Genomic DNA, 14,794 nt, shown 5'->3' with positions numbered 1-14,794 from the left:
CACGTCCCAACGATTTGATTCACTCTTGCCCCGACGATGTAAATATCGATTCCTATCTGTTTCCGTTTGTCGTGCGTAGCGCAGCACAATGTGTATATGCCTGGTCGTCCCAACGATGTGACTCACTCTTGCCCCGACGATCTAAATATCGATTTCTATCTGTTTCCGTTTGTCGTGCGTAGCGCAGCACAATGTGTATATGCCTGGTCGTCCCAACGATTTGATTCACTCTTGCCCCGACGATTTAAATATCGATTCCTATCTGTTTCCGTTTGTCGTGCGTAGCGCAGCACAATGCCTATGTGGTGGTTGGTCGTCCCAACGATCTGACTCACTCTTGCCCCGACGATCTAAATATCGATTCCTATTTGTTTCCGTTTGTCGTGCGTTGCACGTTATGGGTACCAAAGACCTGAATAGCGCAGCACAATGTTCGTCCGTCCGATGAGTCATCACATGAGCCAGAAAGCCCAATGACCAGCACTATTAGCATGGTTGTCTGACTTACCATAGAATATCAATCCTTGCAGCAGTATATACGTTTAGATATGTATGTATTGGATGTTGTACATGCGAGATGCACCGACCTCGGAGGTGCCAAGGAGCTAAGGTGGGCCTTCCAGGGCCCCGGGGATGGATGATCCGCGATCAGATAAGCACTGCCACAGGAATTTATTTCTCCCCTTGCATTTCGTTCATCCCAAGTCCCATTCATCAAATTCAACGTTCGTCATGGAGGAACATTTGCGTCAAAGTCTTTCCAACCACCCTCATGCCTTTCAGAATTTGCATCATACCCATAGCGGCTCACCGTCACACCGGGACAGAATGCCTCTATCCTTCAATGAAGGGACCACAACCGCCCTTGAGCACGAGCTCACCACCATGCAGCAACACCGCAATGGTAGTTCCAGTGATGAAGAAGGTCAACCTCCGCCACGCTACACGCCTGAAAGCGATCCGTTCCAGCTTGCCTCGAAGCTGAAGACCGAGGATGAGATCCGGCAGATGAAGGCCAATACCTCGCGGAAACGGGATTCCAAAAGCCGGAAAGTGGGTTCCATAGTGCAAGACACTGCCCGTCTTGGAAAACAGGCTTTCGTGACCAAAAAGCTACAGGGCTTCTACGAGTCCCAAAATGAAAACATCGAGCGCATGTTGAAGCCCGTGGAGGAGCACAGACGTGCCGCCCGCGAATTGAGCGTCGACAACCGTCTCAAGTACCGGATTGCTGTTTACGGTAGTTTTGCCGCGAATATCATTCTCTCGATCATCCAGGTGTACGGTGCCGTCTCGTCCGGATCGCTCTCTCTGTTCACCACAATGGCCGACGCGGTCTTCGACCCCATGTCCAATCTGACCCTCTTGCTCTGCAACAAGGCCGTCAATCGCGTCGATCCGCGCAAGTTCCCTGCTGGAAAGGCCCGCATCGAGACCGCTGGCAACATCTGCTTCTGCTTCCTTATGACCGCCGTTTCTTTCATCATCATCGCCTTCTCCATTCGTGAACTGGTTTCGGGCTCCGAGGAAGGAACCCAGTCTTTCCACCTCCCTGCTGTCATTGCCGTCGCCGTCGCCTTTGCCACCAAATTTGTCCTTTTCCTGTACTGCTGGGCCCTGCGCAACCAGGTCTCGCAGATCCGCATCCTGTGGGAGGATCACCGCAACGATCTGTTTATTAACGGGTTCGGTGTTCTGACCTCCGTCGGTGGTAGTAAGCTGCGTTGGTGGATCGATCCTATGGGTGCTATCATTCTGTCCGTGCTGGTCAGTGCTCTGTGGCTGCACTCCGCTTATGGCGAGTTCGAGTTGCTCATCGGCGTTACTGCCGACACTAAGATGCAGCAGCTTATCACTTATATCTGTATGGTTCATTCCCTTTCGGTCCTTTTCAGTTCTGAGTTGAAAACTAACATTCCCATCAGCCATGACCCACTCTCCTGCCATCACTGCCATCGATACCGTCCGTGCATACACCTCTGGTCCTCGCCTGCTGGTCGAGGTGGATGTCGTCATGGACCCAGAGGCATCCCTGCGTGCCACCCACGATGTCGCCGAGGAGCTCCAGATTAAGCTCGAGTCGCTTCCCGATGTTGAGCGTGCTTATGTACATGTTGATTATGAGACTACTCACAAGCCGGAACATTCTCTGAAAAAGGAGCTTTAGAGACCTTGACATAGGAGTTTGGGCGGGCTTTCTCACTTTGGACAGTATTAAGTCGAACACTCATTGCGTTGATTTTATCCAGTGGCATTTTGTTTAGAAGAGCGTCGTCTGGCTGTTTCTTATTTCATTTCCTTTACGCAATGGATGAACTTCACCAGGAATCACATCATACATTGGAAACCTAGTTCTAGTTTCTTTTCTGATACATTCTTTGCCGTGTTTGAAGTCTTACAATAGTCGTCAATTGTCAATCTCGAGGGGACTTCCCGGGTCAAGGACAGCCTAAAGAACAGCTCCAAGAGACTAGGCATTGACCAGTATGGTGTCGACTATCAACAGTTTCTGGTAGTGCCCAATCGAGCAATATCAACCTGTTGTGGGACTCTCTGGATGAGAGGATCCGACGGAAGATATCCTGATGTCTCAGCCATACCTACATATGCTAAGTAAGTGATTATGACTCGACAAACGCTCTTTCCATGTGACGCGGTAGGTGCCTTCCCTGTTTGTCAAAACTCGTCCCCCACCCCCAGTTTCTTCCTGTCCTTAAGCCACTGGAAAAACTATAAATACCCCCTCCCCCCAGATTTTCTCTTCTTCTTCTTTTTTCTCTTCCAACTCCTCCCCCTCCCCCCCCGCGTCCCTCGGCAGGTGACGGTCCACTTCAGCTCCAGAGAGTCATATCTCCAACATATGGCCTCTGTTGTCCCAGTGACGGTTGCTACCCTGAGGGCTCTGATGGCTCTTTGATGCGGCCTAGTTAAGGCTGTGAATGGCACGAAGCATGTGGGCCGTGTGCCTTAAAGGAGCACTTGGGGATTCCTAAGATTCTCTAAGAACCTAACGGAGCTCTTGGGAAACCCTTAGGAATCCTCTAAGTACCAATACAGGTTTCAGGGATTCTACCTCTGTGGAAACAGACTGTACTCTCTAGGTTCTCCATCGAGCAATATCATCAGGAGATCGATCTGAAGTGCCACTTAGGTACGTCTCTTCTCTCTTTATTGTCTATTTGTGTGTTTGTTACTTACCTAGGCACCTTCCCCTCCCCTCCCCTTTCCCTTCCTCCCCCCTGATCCTACCCAGTTGCACGGGTCCTGTGTGCAACACCTGAACAAGACTTGCACCTTTACGTGGTGTTCAGGATGAGTAGCCTTTGGTGAAACCAAGCAAGTCCCTAGATAGATTGCAATAGAAAATCAAACTGTTTATGATCTTCTAATCTGATTGACAACCTAATGTAACCCGTATAAACACATAACATGAAAAATTCTACCCCAGTGACCGCGCCTGTGTACGCGTCAGTCAATTCACCCTGCAGGTCGCCCAACTGCCGTAGTAAATGGGTGTTCGACTGCCAACACTGGTTCCTTTCACGCTGAGCACTCTCCGTAGCCGGGCTGGGGAATCTTTGCCCTCTGTCACAAGCTCTCCAGTGCTTGCTCGAATGAGATGGTATGTTCTTGTCTACATTACACTTGTTGGGTTCGCAAGTCCGCCGGGGGTCGAACGACCATTTTTCTCCTTGCCTCAGGAACGAAGCAGAAATCGTCTCCAAGTCGAGATTTTCACTTCAACAACGCCTGGGACAAAGAACCGAGTAACATACTACAATTTGACAGCTAACGGGGAACTACAGGCGAAGATTGTAAGTCAGATTCCATGGCATAGTCTCTAGTCACATCGATACAGAAAGGAAGACGATACGACCAGAAGGGAAGAGTGTCTAAATGGTCCATTCATGAGAAACTGCAAATGGTATCGAGCAAAGACCTCCAGAGTGTGAATGCGATGCAGAAGAAAATTTTAATAGGTGCCTACACACACATATGCAAGTCCTAAAGACAGGAAGCTTTGGAAGGAAAAAATAGTGGAGAAATACAAAAAAAGTTAAATGGTATTGTTTACAACAATGAACGAGAACACAAAGAAAAAAGATGATTGGAGAAAAGAAGAATAATCTAAGCATGCTGCTCAAAGAGAGCAATAGTCGAGCAGAAGTTACTCTTGTTCGGCTTCTGAGGGACAAGACCCTTCCCACTGGACGACGTAACCATATTCACAGCAGCCTTAGTGCTGAGACCGTACAGCTTAACATCGGAACAATCCACCTCGACCATGTTCTCCTGACAATCCTCCGAGTTGAGACAGGACTGGGTGTAGTTCTCGAAGAAGCTGTAGAGACCGGCACCGTAGACGAAGACATCCGAGGAGCCGAGAACACGCAGACCCCATGCCTTGCGACAGGAGTTAGTCTTGCAGTTCGAGAAGTCAGGATCGTTCCAGGATTTCTGCGGAGTGAATGGGACCAGCGAGGTCGGGTTGGACTGGTAGTACGGAGTCTCGGTTTGGATGAGGCCCATGAAGACGTTCTTGGCGCCCGAGATCTGGTAGTTGTACAGCTGGTGGTGCTCGGAGGATGTACCCCACAGCCAGTTGGCGTTCTCCGACTCGATGAGTACACCGCGGGCAGTGTAGACGTTGATCTGGTTGTGGTCCTTGAGATCGAGCTCGTGATCGGCGGTCCAGAACCAGGTGTTCTCGAGGTAGGCGCTACCCTTCTTGGTGATGTGCAGGAGCATGAAGGCGGCCATGCACTCTTTTTTCGGGGTGGTCTTCTGCTTCGGGGTCTTGGGGCAAGTGTCGCTTTGCAGCTCGGTGCCGGCGGCGCCACCGATGCGGAAGTGGACATCCCACATACCGGCGGAACCTTGGGAAGTGCCGGCGACGTTCCACTCCATGAGGATGGCACCAGGGGCGGGGCCCTTGGTGGTGATGATGAGGTCGCTCATCTCGACGGAGCCGGTGTCACCCTTTTCGCCGACCTGGAAAACAGGGACGGGGTTCTCTTGGTCGGCGAAGGTCTTGCCGTGTGCCATGAGCATGGGCCAGATTTCACCGACGACCTTGATGTTCTTAGGAACCTTGATCGTGGAGGTGATGACATAGGCGCCGTGATCGAAGTAGATGATCTGACCGTCCTTGTAGCTGTTGAAGATCTTCTGGATGGCCTCAGTGTCGTCAGTAGTTCCGTCACCCTTGGCGCCAGCAGACTTGACGCTGATGAAAGAGGAGGCTGCGACGTCCTCATAGAGAGGCTTGGAGCGTTCAAAGATAGCACCCCCCTTGAGCAGGCTAGCGGGCTTGTCAGCAGTCTTCAGAGTGCTCTGGGTGCGGGCAGAGGCAACGGCACCCGGGGCGCCACAAGTGCCGGTGCTGCTATCACTGCCAGACTGGCGGCCCTCACTAACTTCAGAGCCGCTGCTGGTACTTTCAGCAGATGCAGCGGTGGAGGTGACCGACGCAACAGGTTCCTTGGCAGAAACAACACTGGAGGGCGAAGAACCAACGGGCACGGCGGAAGTGACAGGGGCCTCGGTAGAAGGAGCAGCCACGGGAGTGGGCTCAGGGGCTTCATCGACAACCGAAGACTCAGCAGAGCGATCAGCATCGCTGCTGGTACCAGCACCCGGTGCAGGCGAAGGAGCGGGAGCGGATCCAAGTGACGCAGTCTTCGCAGGGGCCGGTACGTCGCTGCCCGCAAGGCTGGCGCTGGGAAGGCCGTGGGAAGCGGGACAGGCGAGGATGGTCTCTGTGACTGTCTCGACAACGGTAACCAGCTCAGGCTGAGCCTCGCTGCGCTTGTTGACAGTCTTGGATGGGGTGTAAGTGTTACCCTGGATCCAGTGGTCAACGACAGAGCCACCTTCCAGAATGACATTGCCATCAACACCAGCCACAGCAGCCTTGGAGCCAGAGAAGTCCACATTGTCCAAAATCAAGCTACCACCGCCAACGGGAATACTCTTCTGGGTCCAGGCGGTAACGATACCAGTGGGGGTGTTGGTGAGCTTGCTGTCCAGCATCAACACGGAGCCAACAGTCTGGTTGGAGGGCGAGGTAGACATATTCAGGCCAACCTCACAGTTGTTGATCTTGACCGACTTGAAAGTCCAGGCCCAGTTCCAGTTCATGAAAATGGCAGTCTGGCAGTCATTGAAGACCAAGTTACGGGTAGTGAACTGTTGGTTACCGAGGAACATGCCGTAGTTACCACCGTTGAAAGTCAAGTCTGCCATGAAACCACCGGATCCGTTGTCCATAAAGATACCCTGCTGCTTGTTGGCCTCACCACCACCCTTGACCATCTCAAAGCGAATGTTTTGCAAGCTCGTGGCCTGGCCGACCTGCCAGTGGATACCAGCACCAGCGCCAGCGGGGACGCTGGTCAGATCAATGACCAAGTTGCGAATAGCGCGGAAGAAGTTGTTCTGGTTGGTGTACCAATTGGAGCCATCATCCTCGTAGGGATCGGCGTCAATCACGGCCATCCCGGCGAACTTGGCAGAGGCCTTGATAATGGGCAGTTCGACAGCATCACCGACAATCTGGGTGTAGTAGTACTGGACGATGGGCTTCGAGACAACATAGGTACCAGGAGGGAAGTAGACAATAGCAGGGGTCGTGGTAGAGGAATCACAGCCCTTACCACAACGGCCTCCAGAAGAAATAGCCTTGTTGATGGCCGCAGTGTCATCAGTGGAGCCGTCACCTATTATATAGTTAGCAGGCTGGCCGAGGGCATAGAGCTTGGACGAATTACTGACCTGTGGCACCATAGTCCTTTACGTTTCGGAAGATCTTGTAGTCGGCGCTCTTGCCGAAGGGGACGACACCCTGGCGCTCAACATTGGCGACCCAGTAGCTTGAGGCGGCGGAAGTCTTTTGGGTGGTGGCCAACACATTGTTAACGGGAGAGACGGGCACGTTAACTGGCACAGCTGCGACCAAAGAGGCAGGCAAACCGAGCAAAAGGATGATATGCGCGACGAAGATCGCGATGGAGGTCTGTAAGAAGGCCATATTGAAAATGGATAACGCTGGACCAGCAGCGTACTAAGGGGAAAGAAAAGGATGTCTAGGGAATGCAGATTCAGTAACCAGTACTGCGGAAATCAAAATAAGAATCGAATCCAACGCTTGACCAGCAGCGATATGCAGGGAGAAAGCAAGAGAAGATTTAGAGAGTCAATCTCCAGATGCACCGTTCCTTCCCAAAATGACAACAATAGAGTATGTCTCGAATGAATGAATTGAAGAGAATGAATAGGAAAGAAAAGAAACAAAGGACTCAGGATCAATGGGAATCAATGGGAATCAATGGGAATCAATGGGAATCATACCTATAAAAGCCCAGCGTTGGCCAACTTCCCCGTTTCAGCCAATCAAACGCACCACAGCCCTGAAGTCCACCACACCCAGCCAATCAGATTCCCAGGTCTCGCGACAGCGGTAGAAGCTTGAAACGTGATAGTCTGGAGTTGAAACTGAAGATCAGTCTTGCAGCTCAATTCGGCTAAATGGGCGGCAGTGAGTGTTTCGAATCACGATTTAGGGTGTTTGAGTGCCAATTTCGTCTGTAGAACAGAACAGCCGGAGGAAATAAACAGAGTTAAATCTGGGTCTACGCGCTATATAGCTAGATTCATAACCTAAACAGGGTATGCCGGGTCATCCATTCCAATCATCTGAGATGCAGTGTTATATGCTCACAGGGGGATAGGACGAGCATTGCAAGTTGTCGCGTATCACTATGGCCCTTGACCCGAGTGGGGCCCCTTGTTCAATACGGAGTACGGAGTGGATGTAGAATTCAATAGTCCCGATAACTCCGATTTCCCAGAACTGATATGGAACAATCCATGGATATCACTTTATTCCGTTTGCTTCAAAATGCATGTATGTGTCTGTGTTTGTGTAATGTAGACATTGTCACACGAGACTCGACGCCTCGAGTCAAAAGAGTATATCCCCCGCGTGTTGTCAGGGGGCGTTCCGCGTCCCAAAGTTATGGATGAACATTCCGGGGGGGTGTTTGAACCTTGGAAAGATTCCTGATGACGGATCACAAAGAAAAAGCAATGTGATAACATGACCAGGCCACGACACATCGGGAATTCCCCAAGGTCGACTTAAGGGTTGGCGTTTGGTCATAGTGAAGGGAAGAGGGGGAGAAAGTCTCAAGGCCAAGCTTTGCTCCCCCCTGAGAGGATCAGGACCCGCTCGGGATTGGCTTCCCCTTTGATCCTTGAAATTGTTGAAACTGTCTCGGGTCTTATTATGCCCCCTGTTTCTGGAATTACATGGTCTTGTCCTGCCCAGGTGTGTGTCTTTGACTAATCATGTTCCAAAAATAACCTTGGACCCCGGGGGCCAACTCTCAGGTTTGCAGAGTGCAAATGCCCGATGCAGAGCTTCAGGTATATACACTCGTGTACCCAATATCCAACTCAAGAGACTTGTATGAGCTGGCAAGACTACGTTTTAAAATTGTCTACTTAGCGCCACGCGTCCCTAGTGGACGGTACGGACCGTACTATGAACCAGCTGGCGTGGCTCCGACGTGGCGTGGAATCCAAAGTCCAACGCCACAATACCTAGTCATGGGTACGAGTCATACCGTTGAGAACACGCGCTAACCTACGCATGCCCTCGGTCAAGTGTCGTGGTTCTTCCCACGCAAAACAGAGACGCAGATGACCCGAAAACCCTTCAGTCACATGCGGGTCTCCCGGGACCTGGAAAACATCACCTGGAGATACGCGCAGATTTTCTTCGCTCTGCGCTAGCCGGACTACGTCGGCGGCGAGCAAAGGCGCTGGTAGTCCAATCCACATAAAATAGCCACCCGCCGTCGCGGCAGGCGTTGGGACTGTGACACCCAGCGGAACGAGATGCTCGTGGATTGCGGATAGCAAGGTGTGGTACTGCTCGGCGTATTTCGGTTGTAGGACGTCGCGGATGTGGTTTGGTATGACTGTAGGGAACATCTGGTCAATGACAGCGGCGCATAAATGGGAAGGAGCGCCGCCCGATCGGGAAGAGCCTCTGCAAGCGATATCGGGTCAGTCTGCGAATCCGGATCCGAGAAGAAGGGTTGGTCAGTCCAGTCATTCCGGTGGCCCGTACGTTTGTGATAATCCATAGGCAACCTTTTCGGACGCCTCGGCCCAGCCGGTGCGGGCCCCAGGCCCGATGAGTTTGCTGAAACTGCCGTTGCTTAGTGCGTGTCCCCATTCATCCTGTGGGCCACCGTCCAAGTAGCGGTCCACATCGACAATGCGCGGAACACATGCGCGGTCACCGAAATTCCCCTCTCCCTGCGGCTTGGCCGACCACAGAAGGAAATCGTACACATCATCCGTAACGATAAGCGCATCGTACTGACGGGCGAGACGAACGAGCGCCTCACGTCTACGCAGCGACATAATCTTCCCCGAGGGATTCGCAAAGGTCGGCACAGCATAGATGACATGCTTGTAGATCTTGCGCCAGGGCCTGGGCGGTTTCAGTTTCTGCAGGGAAAGAGGGGCAGGGTCAGTCCGGGACTCAATAAATGATGGCACAGTGGCATGGCACGGTGACTGCCAGTCATGCCAGCTCAGTCATGGGCCCAGGATTGTCCTACCGGCTCGGTATTCCCAGTGCGCAGGGCATTCTCTTCCGCGGCGCGTAAACCGCTCTCCAGCACCGCTATGTCGATGCCCTCGTCATCTTCGGGGATCCCGCGTAGGCGGCCGGCGAAGCCGGCGTCGTCCATGATGCGCGCGGCCAGGTGATACGTCGGTGCGACCATCCATACATTCCGCGTGTAGACTGGGTCTGTGAAGGTTTGCAGCACGCATGCCAGGTTCTGGCTGGCCCCGCCGGTGATGCAGATGCGCTTCGAGGAGACGGGCTCGCACGGCTGATAAAAATCGCTCAGCCATGCGGCTATGTTTGTGCGGAGCGGCTCGTATCCTTCATCGGGGCCGTAGAGGAGGGCTGGGGTTGAGATGGAGGGATTGCATAGTACGGTCGTGGCGGAGTGGCGGAGAATGGGGGCGGGGAGGAGGGCGGGGTTAGGCCAGCCGGTTTGGAGGTCAATGGTCTTGGTGGAAACGTCGATAGTCATGACGAATTGGGTATTAAGTAGATCATGAATATCATCTACTTATGTATAGGTTAAAACTAATAGTTTGGTGCTTGGGTAAAGAGCTTGGGCTTCCACGGGTGGGATGTGGCGAAGTGCCTGGACAGGTGGGCACCGATGCATCCGAGATCGGGAATTGAACGGTTCCAGGGGAACGGGAACAGGAGCTGTATTATTGTTTATATTGGGGGAGCTATACAGATATTGGGTTTGTAACTATATTTTAGATATATCTCGATTTTAAGCAAGGTACTCAGATCATGTGTGAGAGAGAGAGATATATATATATATATAGAACATCGAGGCATGTCATAAGAAGGTGCCTTGGCAATACCAGGCTAGTATGGACTTGTATCCCCCAGTCCGTATGAGTGATATCGGATCATAGCGGGTATGATCGTGTTTTATATGTGGGATTTAATTGGATACTCCCAAGGGGAGGAATGTTAGGCTTCTACTTCCAAATCGAGTTATTTCTCTGATAATCTAATTGATATAATTGATGTGATATTTTGACTCAAGTTTTCACTCCGTATACAAAGGAATTGTAAATATGATCATGTATATTTCTTCTATTTCTTTGACAGATGTATATAAATCTCCTACTCCTATTCTCCTATTTTATTGGGTCCACATCCAAGACATGCACAGCCAGGGAACCTCTCATTCTATTATTGGCATCGGGTCGAATGTGCTCCGTCTCTTCTTTTTTCTTCCCTTTCCCCCCTTCGTATTATATGAATCTTAGGTATTACCTAGGTATATTGTATTATATTATTAAATACTAAAATAAGTCAAATAAAATGGGAGGCTCCGATATTTACCTTTTTCTTATTTTTATCATCTCCTGAGCTTCTCCTCTTTGCTTCTTTTTTTTTTTGTTTGGATCTCAGCTTAGCCTCATCCATTCCCTAAGGACACCCAAGTTTCCTGTCATTCTTCCAATCCCTCCTGCCGATCCATTCCACCCCCCCCTAATCCTCCTCCCATCACCTGCCAAGTACAACACTTCATTCCTACAGTCCCATGCGGGCTTGAACTTCTCTACCTCCGGGTCGCCTTCCTCCCCGAACAAAAATTATCCTCCAACATCTGTATCAAGGATGTTGTCAGCTCCCGTTAAGTCGGCGAAGCGGATCTCATCTCTGTTTTCGCTGGGTTCCAAAGATCGGGACTCCCAATCCTCGCCCGCGTCTTCCCCAGTTTTGAGTTCGGAAAATCCCATCGACAAGCGACGCCGGAGCAGCTCAAAACCCACTCGCCATGTCTCAACCCCCAATGCCGTCTTCTCTTCGGAGCCCAGAACCATGCCCGATAGCCTCGATATGGAGAGTCTACCCCCGCCACCTTCACTGCTGGCGGTGAACCAAGATCTGGCAAACAGCGCGCCCAGTTCACCCGTTGGCCGTCCGCAGAGCAGAGGTCGTGATATGAGCAGGCCCTCCAGCTCGGCAGGGTTGGGTATCCCTGGATCGAACCCGGATTCTCGCCCCAGCACACCGTCGAAGCGCAGAAGTTGGATGCCCGGTCGTTCGCGCGCCAGCTCAATGGATAAGCGGCCAACTCCCGCAAGTCCCATGCTTCCGGCTGCTTGGATCGCAGGACTGGACCAAAAGGTCGTTTATGATCTGGGACCATTGTCCAGAGGAGAACGGGTATGCATACGCGAACTCAGTCCGTTTTGAGGTGCTCTAAGTTAATCTTTCTTTTTCGTCACTTTTTAGATCCAGGAACTGTGGAATGAACAAGGTGACACTTATGTGTATCTGTTCCCCCAGAATACCGGCCGCGCTCCATCTTTCAAGGTCGATTCCACCATATTTGCCGAATCCCCCTCCCTCACCTATCTAGCCCGCGGCAACGATGGCAAGAGCGTCCTCGAGCAACCAACCCGAACATTATCACTGAACCCACCAATGTCTCCGCCTATGTCGCCGCTGGACCGTCAGCCCGAAAACGACAACGATAACGACAGTGCGGGAAGCCAAAGAATGGCATTCGAAGATACACCCGAGGAATTACAGGAACTTCATCTTTATCTCCCCATTCCACTGAACTGCGACGTGTCCAACCCGCAAGCAAGGCTCACTTCGGAGGATACAGAAACTCTTCTTTTGTTCCGCAACCTTTTCGCATTCCTGCTCGGCCAATCTTTGATTGCCTCACCCAAGTCATCCACCCTTTTCTCCATCTTCATGGACGTGGCGGTCCTTTTGGCCCGTTTCGAGTTCTCAAACTTGGATGCATCCAACTTTGGTGAGACTGCCACCACTAGTTTCAGCAACTACTGTGAAGAATTACGCCTTGCAGATGTCCGCCGAAGCAGAGAGAAGACGATCGAGGCTATCGTCTTGGGTGAGCGTCTGCGCTACTATCCGCTCTATGTCGAGGGCTTTGTCCATGGTGTTGGAAAGCTGGATGAGCTCAAGCAACTGCGGAGCCCTAAATATACCTTCATCCATCCCATCACGCAGAAGCGCATGGAGCGCGCATTCATTGATCTTGACACCCGTCTGCGCGGTCTCTACGGCAAACTCGAGGATTTCGATTTCCCGTCTGTTTTCTCGGGTGTCGCCAACTCGACTACCTCGCAGGAAAGCAAGGTGGTGCGCTTCAAGAACTGGAGGACGGGCTTCCAGGAATTCCGCCGCTTTACGATTCAGTACTACCGGCAGAAGTACGGATCGTGGCCCCCCAAGGCTCGGTCGAAGAAGAACGAATTCGAGGAGAACGGACTTAACCGTCTTCTCCTTCTGGATTTGTACCACGACTTCACCGATCTCTACGATTTGATGGTTGACCGCACGTCCCTGACGACGCGTACAATTGATATTTCGGGCGCGGGCAGTGACTCTGCCGATTCGTCTGATCCAAAGCAAATGACCGTTCGTGCCTTGCGACAGGTTCTCTCCGAGTATGACCGTAGCACACCACCAGTGCTTCCTCCCATTCCATTCGACATTCCACAGATGCCTTCGCTGCAGCCCTTGCATCGGAAACCGCTTGACGCCAAGAAGGAGGCCAAGCAAAGCGTCAAGAAGCTCAAGGATTCCGACATCAACGCTGTCCTGATGGGATCTTATACCCGGGAGGCAATGCGACCCACTCCTTTCATTGAGAGCTTCATGCAGTTCGAGCGTCGCTCCGCGCACGGCAGGAATATCAATGACATTACCGATCTCCGATGTGGCCAGTGGATCTTCCTATACTCCGTCATTCAAGCCCTCCCCATGCTGGTGGTGGATGTTCCTGATGTCCACTACAACGAAGGCGTGGAGTATTTCCTCTGCATTGCCCCACGTGGTGGTGCTCCCTGGATTCAGAACGACACCAAGACTGCTCGCAGCTGGTTCGGAGTTGCAGGTGGTGCTGGTGTTGTTAGCTTGCCGTCTGACGTAGTCATTAACGGCGTGGAAGGTGTATACCGCCGCAGCCATTGCTGGCAAGTCGCCGAGCAGTGGGCCGAGGCGGGCGCTCTTCTCGATCCACCAATGGTGGAAGACGCCGCCTACGACGATGAGGAGTCCTCTATATCATCACCTTACCAGGCCCAGCAATCGTCGGCTGGGTCTTCTTCGGAACCGTACCCGAACCCTATGATGGTCCCCGGTGGGCTCACCCCGCCCCCTCCAGCCATTCCACGAACCCGCTCGCCTGCCGCTGCCCAACGAGCTGAGCATCGCCACTCATTCTACCCTGGATTGGAAGCCTTGCCCCTTCCCGCAGGCATTGCTCCCATTGAGCCTCCCACGCGTCCGATTAGTCGGTTCAACCCGAACATGAGTTTCGACGATATTCTCAAGGAAGTCCCGAAGAAGGACAAGAAGAAGCACTAAATACCATTTGTCTTGTGTCTTTTCTCTATGATTAGATTCTATGACACGAGACGGCCTGCACATTCAGAATACAAACTCGTTTTGTGACTCTGATTTCCATACTCTTGACCGTTTCATTTTTCTGTTGATAGGCGCATTTTGTGACATGAACTACTGGGAGGGATCGGCGCGATGCACAGGGAAGCGAAAACAAAAGCAAGAACTTTTTAATTCATCGGGGGCAGCATGCATGGAGAAGCACATCATAATTATCAGCATATCGGCATCAGCATCTCCGGAGGAGGGGCTTTTCTTTTTCTTTTCACCTTGTCATTCTAATTTTTCTTTCTGCTTTTCCTCTCTCTTCGCCTCGGATTCCCCCCTGTTTCCCGTAGTTTGTGACGCTGGAAGCTGCCCGATAGAAATATAGATTCTAATGTTTGTACAATTCAGTGTACGAGGGTTTATTTACTTCTCGATTGAGTAGTGTTTGTATTTGTAGTGTTGTACCTAGGTAGCCATTGAGTTGTCCCGGATCCATGGTTCTGGCTTGAGTTACCAAGTTCTTAATTTCTTTGTTTACACCAGCGCTCTGGCCATCTACTCTATTGGACCCTCCAAGGTTGTCATATCCTGGATTACCTGTACTTTTACAGAAGTGTCCGTCTCTCCAATCAAAGGATTCAGCCGGTCAAACTGTAAACCATGCATATGCCGAGGTCAAACCCGCTAAAGCAGGCGATACGAGAGGGATCAGCCACACAGCCTCATTTCCTTTATCGTGTGGGTTACGGAATCCTTCGTGGGAGTAGGGGTCAAGGAAAAGAAGGACCTTCACGC

At 51.7% G+C, this 14,794-nt stretch overlaps 4 protein-coding genes across 4 annotated transcripts; 2 read left to right on the top strand and 2 right to left on the bottom strand.

Annotated features, from left to right (window-relative positions):
* Positions 1-732: 732 nt before the first annotated feature.
* Positions 733-2,167, top strand: N7525_010458 (cation diffusion facilitator family transporter; the record flags this gene model as incomplete). The annotated part of the gene is made up of 2 exons (XM_002561561.1): positions 733-1,864; positions 1,926-2,167. The coding sequence occupies 2 exons, from the start codon at positions 733-735 to the stop codon at positions 2,165-2,167; spliced, it is 1,374 nt and encodes a 457-aa protein (XP_002561607.1).
* Positions 2,168-4,128: 1,961 nt separating this feature from the next.
* N7525_010457 (glycoside hydrolase family 55 protein) lies at positions 4,129-7,030 on the bottom strand (the record flags this gene model as incomplete). The annotated part of the gene is made up of 2 exons (XM_002561563.1): positions 4,129-6,719; positions 6,775-7,030. The coding sequence occupies 2 exons, from the start codon at positions 7,028-7,030 to the stop codon at positions 4,129-4,131; spliced, it is 2,847 nt and encodes a 948-aa protein (XP_002561609.1).
* Positions 7,031-8,604: 1,574 nt separating this feature from the next.
* On the bottom strand, positions 8,605-10,121 carry N7525_010456 (aminotransferase-like domain-containing protein; the record flags this gene model as incomplete). The annotated part of the gene is made up of 3 exons (XM_061215106.1): positions 8,605-9,055; positions 9,137-9,591; positions 9,636-10,121. 3 exons carry the CDS (start codon positions 10,119-10,121, stop codon positions 8,605-8,607), a joined length of 1,392 nt encoding a protein of 463 aa, XP_061067618.1.
* A 1,121-nt stretch (positions 10,122-11,242) lies between these two features.
* On the top strand, positions 11,243-13,975 carry N7525_010455 (uncharacterized protein; the record flags this gene model as incomplete). The annotated part of the gene is made up of 2 exons (XM_061215105.1): positions 11,243-11,794; positions 11,864-13,975. 2 exons carry the CDS (start codon positions 11,243-11,245, stop codon positions 13,973-13,975), a joined length of 2,664 nt encoding a protein of 887 aa, XP_061067617.1.
* Positions 13,976-14,794: the final 819 nt, after the last annotated feature.

The sequence above is a fragment of the Penicillium rubens genome, assembly GCF_028828025.1.
Source record: "Penicillium rubens strain IBT 27055 chromosome Unknown utg000004l_segment0_segment0, whole genome shotgun sequence".
In the NCBI taxonomy this organism is placed as follows: Eukaryota; Fungi; Ascomycota; class Eurotiomycetes; order Eurotiales; family Aspergillaceae; genus Penicillium; species Penicillium rubens.
The sequence above is the reverse complement of the archived record's forward strand: the minus strand, read 5'-3'. Positions and strand labels throughout refer to the sequence as shown.